Here is a 4,332-nt window from a genome sequence, read left to right on the forward strand (position 1 = left end):
TCCCGTGTCGTCACTGGACCTGTTGATGCACCTCCGCCCTGTGAAAGTTTAACCCTTCAGCTGGCAAAATGTTGTGCCAAAATTATGGGAGCATATGAGACGTAAGAGAAAAGCGACAGTTTTTAAAGACTCCAAGAGGTAAAAAGTAAAAAAAAATTAAAATGGTTGCACAGGTCAGACATGCAAACTGGAATCTGAATTGCAGGTCTGTAGTAAAAGAAGAATAACTTTCCCTGCTGTGTCATAGGTGAGCGTGACATGGGGAGGTCACCTGGGAGTGCTAGGCAGAAGATACAAGTCACTGTCCACATGAAAGAGAAGTTCAGACTTGGCTTTGTTCAATTATACTGTCTAGACCAGTGATTTACAAACTACAGTTCTGTAAACTACAACTCCCAGCATCCATGGACACTGCAGTTTTACAACCACTGGAGAGACAAACATAGAAGATCACTATTTTGGGATAATAAAACTGCATTTTGTTGTAGTGATGTCCATTATGTTGAGATTCTCTGACAGAAGTTTGAGGCCTCTTTCACGCGTCGGAGAACTCTCCACGGACCCCTCAGGCATCCATTGACCTTAAAGGGAACCTGTCACCTCAAAAATGCACCTACACCCACCAGCAGTACCTCCTAGTAGCCCGCAGCCTGGTAATAATCATATACAGACGTGGACAAAATTGTTGGTACCCTTTGGTCAATGAAAGAAAAAGTCACAATGGTCACAGAAATAACTTTAATCTGACAAAAGTAATAATAAATTAAAATTCTATAAATGTTAACCAATGAAAGTCAGACATTGTTTTTCAACCATGCTTCAACAGAATTATGTAAAAAAATAAACTCATGAAACAGGCATGGACAAAAATGATGGTACCCCTAGAAAACACAGAACATAATGTGACCAAAGGGACATGTTAATTCAAGGTGTGTCCACTAATTAGCATCACAGGTGTCTACAACCTTGTAATCAGCCATTGGGCCTATATATATGGCTCCAGGTAATCACTGTGTTGTTTGGTGATATGGTGTGTACCACACTCGACATGGACCAGAGGAAGCAAAGGAAAGAGCTGTCTCAAGAGATCAGAAAGAAAATTATAGACAAGCATGTTAAAGGTAAAGGCTATAAGACCATCTCCAAGCAACTAGATGTTCCTGTGAGTACAGTTGCACATATTATTCATAAGTTTAAGATCCATGGGACTGTAGCCAACCTCCCTGGACGTGGCCGCAGGAGGAAAATTGATGACAAATCTAAGAGACGGATAATCCGAATGGTAACAAAAGAGCCTAGAAAGACTTCTAAAGAGATTCAAGGTGAACTTCATGCTCAAGGAACATCAGTGTCAGATCGCACCATCCGTCGTTGTTTGAGCCAAAGTGGACTACATGGGAGACGACCAAGGAGGACACCATTGTTGAAAACGAATCATAAAAAAGCAAGACTGGAATATGCCAAACTACATGTTGACAAGCCACAAAGCTTCTGGGAGAATGTCCTGTGGACAGATGAGACAAAAATCGAAGTTTTTGCCAAGGCACATCAGCTGTATGTTCACAGACGAAAAAATGAAGCATATCAAGAAAAGAACACTGTCCCTACTGTGAAACATGGAGGAGGCTCTGTTATGTTCTGGGGCTGCTTTGCTGCGTCTGGCACAGGGTGTCTTGAATCTGTGCAGGGTACAATGAAATCTCAAGACTATCAAGGAATTCTAGAGAGAAATGTACTAGCCAGTGTCAGAAAGCTTGGTCTCAGTCGCAGGTCATGGGTCTTGCAACAGGACAATGACCCAAAACACACCGCTAAAAACACCCAAGAATGGCTAAGAGGAAAAAATTGGACTATTCTAAAGTGGCCTTCTATGAGCCCTGACCTCAATCCTATTGAGCATCTTTGGAAGGAGCTGAAACATGCAGTCTGGAAAAGGCACCCTTCAAACCGGACACAACTGGAGCAGTTTGCTCATGAGGAGTGGGCCAAAATACCTGCTGAGAGGTGCAGATGTCTCATTGACAGTTACAGGAAGCGTTTGATTGCAGTGATTGCCTCAAAAGGTTGCGCAACAAAATATTAAGTTAGGGGTACCATCATTTTTGTCCATGCCTGTTTCATGAGTTTATTTTTTTACATAATTCTGTTGAAGCATGGTTGAAAAACAATGTCTGACTTTCATTGGTTAACATTTATAGAATTTTAATTTATTATTACTTTTGTCAGATTAAAGTTATTTCTGTGACCATTGTGACTTTTTCTTTCATTGACCAAAGGGTACCAACAATTTTGTCCACGTCTGTATGTCATCCTGTTGTCCGTTGCTGCGTAAGTTCAAAAAATGCAGTTTAATTCTCCATCAGCGCTATAGTGCCGGCCAGCTTGAAGTCCAGGGGGCAGCGGCCTCCTTGCTTCAAGTCAAGGTAACCGCGCCCTAACCGTTCCCTCTTGCCTGAGAGTGACAGCCTGCAGTGCGGCCGCGATTCTCCAAGCCTTGCGCATGCGCAGTGCGCTCTGTAGTAATGCGCTATCCAATCTCCTGCTGCTGCTGTTAGCCGGGTTTTAGCGGCACAATGCACATGCGTGAGACTTGGGGAATCGCGGCTGCACTGCAGGCTGTCACTCTCAGGCATGGAGCGCCGCCTCCTCTTCAAACAGCTGATAGGTGGGGGTGCTGGGTGTTGGACCCCGCCAATCAGATATTGATGACCTATCTTGACGATAGGCCATCAATATATGTGGCCAAACAACCCCTTTAAAATCAATTAGAAGTGCTACAAAATGTCTAGGTGTAGCTCTACCTTAAAAGGGCCATAGGCTGGGGCCACACGTAGACTTTTTGTAGCGTTGTGACTGTGATAGCTGTCAAGTAGCTCAATAGTTAAAATTAATGAAATGTGCTACAAAAACTCAAAGTAAGCATACCGCCATGTAGGGTATATTCTGTAGCATAACCAGTTCTAGTTTCTAGTGAAAAGCCAGTTCTCTAATCCCGAGAAAGGCTCTATTTTTCTAAAATGTAATTAATGTTTTTGGTGCACCGTGGGTGGGGTCGCTCTGTTTGGTGCACCGCGGGTGGGGTCGCTCTGTTTGGTGCACCGTGGGTGGGGTCGCTCTGTTTGGTGCACCGTGGGTGGGGTCGCTCTGTTTGGTGCACCGTGGGTGGGGTCGCTCTGTTTGGTGTACCGTGGGTGGGGTCGCTCTGTTTGGTGCACCGTGGGTGGGGTCGTTCTGTTTGGTGCACCGTGGGTGGGGTCGTTCTGTTTGGTGCACCGTGGGTGGGGTCGCTCTGTTTGGTGCACCGTGGGTGGGGTCGCTCTGTTTGGTGTACCGTGGGTGGGGTCGCTCTGTTTGGTGCACCGTGGGTGGGGTCGCTCCGTTTGGTGCACCGTGGGTGGGGTCGCTCTGTTTGGTGCACCGTGGGTGGGGTCGCTCTGTTTGGTGTACCGTGGGTGGGGTCGCTCTGTTTGGTGCACCGTGGGTGGGGTCGCTCTGTTTGGTGTACCGTGGGTGGGGTCGCTCTGTTTGGTGCACCGTGGGTGGGGTCGCTCTGTTTGGTGCACCGTGGGTGGGGTCGCTCTGTTTGGTGCACCGTGGGTGGGGTCGCTCTGTTTGGTGCACCGTGGGTGGGGTCGCTCTGTTTGGTGTACCGTGGGTGGGGTCGCTCTGTTTGGTGCACCGTGGGTGGGGTCGCTCTGTTTGGTGTAAGGTGGGTGGGGTCGCTCTGTTTGGTGTACCGTGGGTGGGGTCGCTCTGTTTGGTGCACCGTGGGTGGGGTCGCTCTGTTTGGTGCACCGTGGGTGGGGACGCTCTGTTTGGTGCACCATCGCTCCACCAGTGATATACTCGGCTATCTCCAGAACTCTGATGTAAATCTGAAATGAATAGAGCAGCCAGCACATGCCTGACTGGGAGCTCCATTCATTTCGGGGGGCTCCACTGGGTGAGGGCCCCCCATTCTCGTGATCGGTGGGGTGCCCAGCAGTAGGACCCCTTCCAGTTTAATAGCTATCAACTATCTACAGGATAGGGGATAATGTAATATAACCAGAACACCCCTTTAAAAAGGTTATCCAGCTTTAAGATCTGGATGCCCTATCCTCCAGATAACCCAGTTTTCTATTTATTTCTACATATTTAGGAGGAATAACAGAGGAATGTCTCAATGAGTTTTGCAAAAAGATGTTCTAAGGCCTCATGCACATGATCATTGTTTTGGTCCGCATCCGGAATTTACTTCAATGGGGCCACAAAAGATGCGGACAGCACTCCGTGTGCTGTCCACATCCGTTGCTCCGTTCCGTGGCCCTGCAACAAAAATATAATCTGTCC

General features: G+C 47.3%; 1 protein-coding gene across 1 annotated transcript; it reads right to left on the reverse strand.

The window, feature by feature from the left end:
* Positions 1–3,023: 3,023 nt before the first annotated feature.
* Positions 3,024–3,902, reverse strand: LOC122920016 (TRIO and F-actin-binding protein-like). The gene has a single exon (XM_044269226.1). It carries the CDS (start codon positions 3,900–3,902, stop codon positions 3,024–3,026), a length of 879 nt encoding a protein of 292 aa, XP_044125161.1.
* Positions 3,903–4,332: the final 430 nt, after the last annotated feature.

This window comes from Bufo gargarizans, chromosome 10 (genome assembly GCF_014858855.1).
Source record: "Bufo gargarizans isolate SCDJY-AF-19 chromosome 10, ASM1485885v1, whole genome shotgun sequence".
Taxonomy (NCBI): domain Eukaryota; kingdom Metazoa; phylum Chordata; class Amphibia; order Anura; family Bufonidae; genus Bufo; species Bufo gargarizans.

Coding starts and splice junctions, on each gene's coding strand:
- LOC122920016 (XM_044269226.1), bottom strand. CDS start 3,902: ATGTGCTGGCTGCTCTATTCATTTCAGATTTACATCAGAGTTCTGGAG.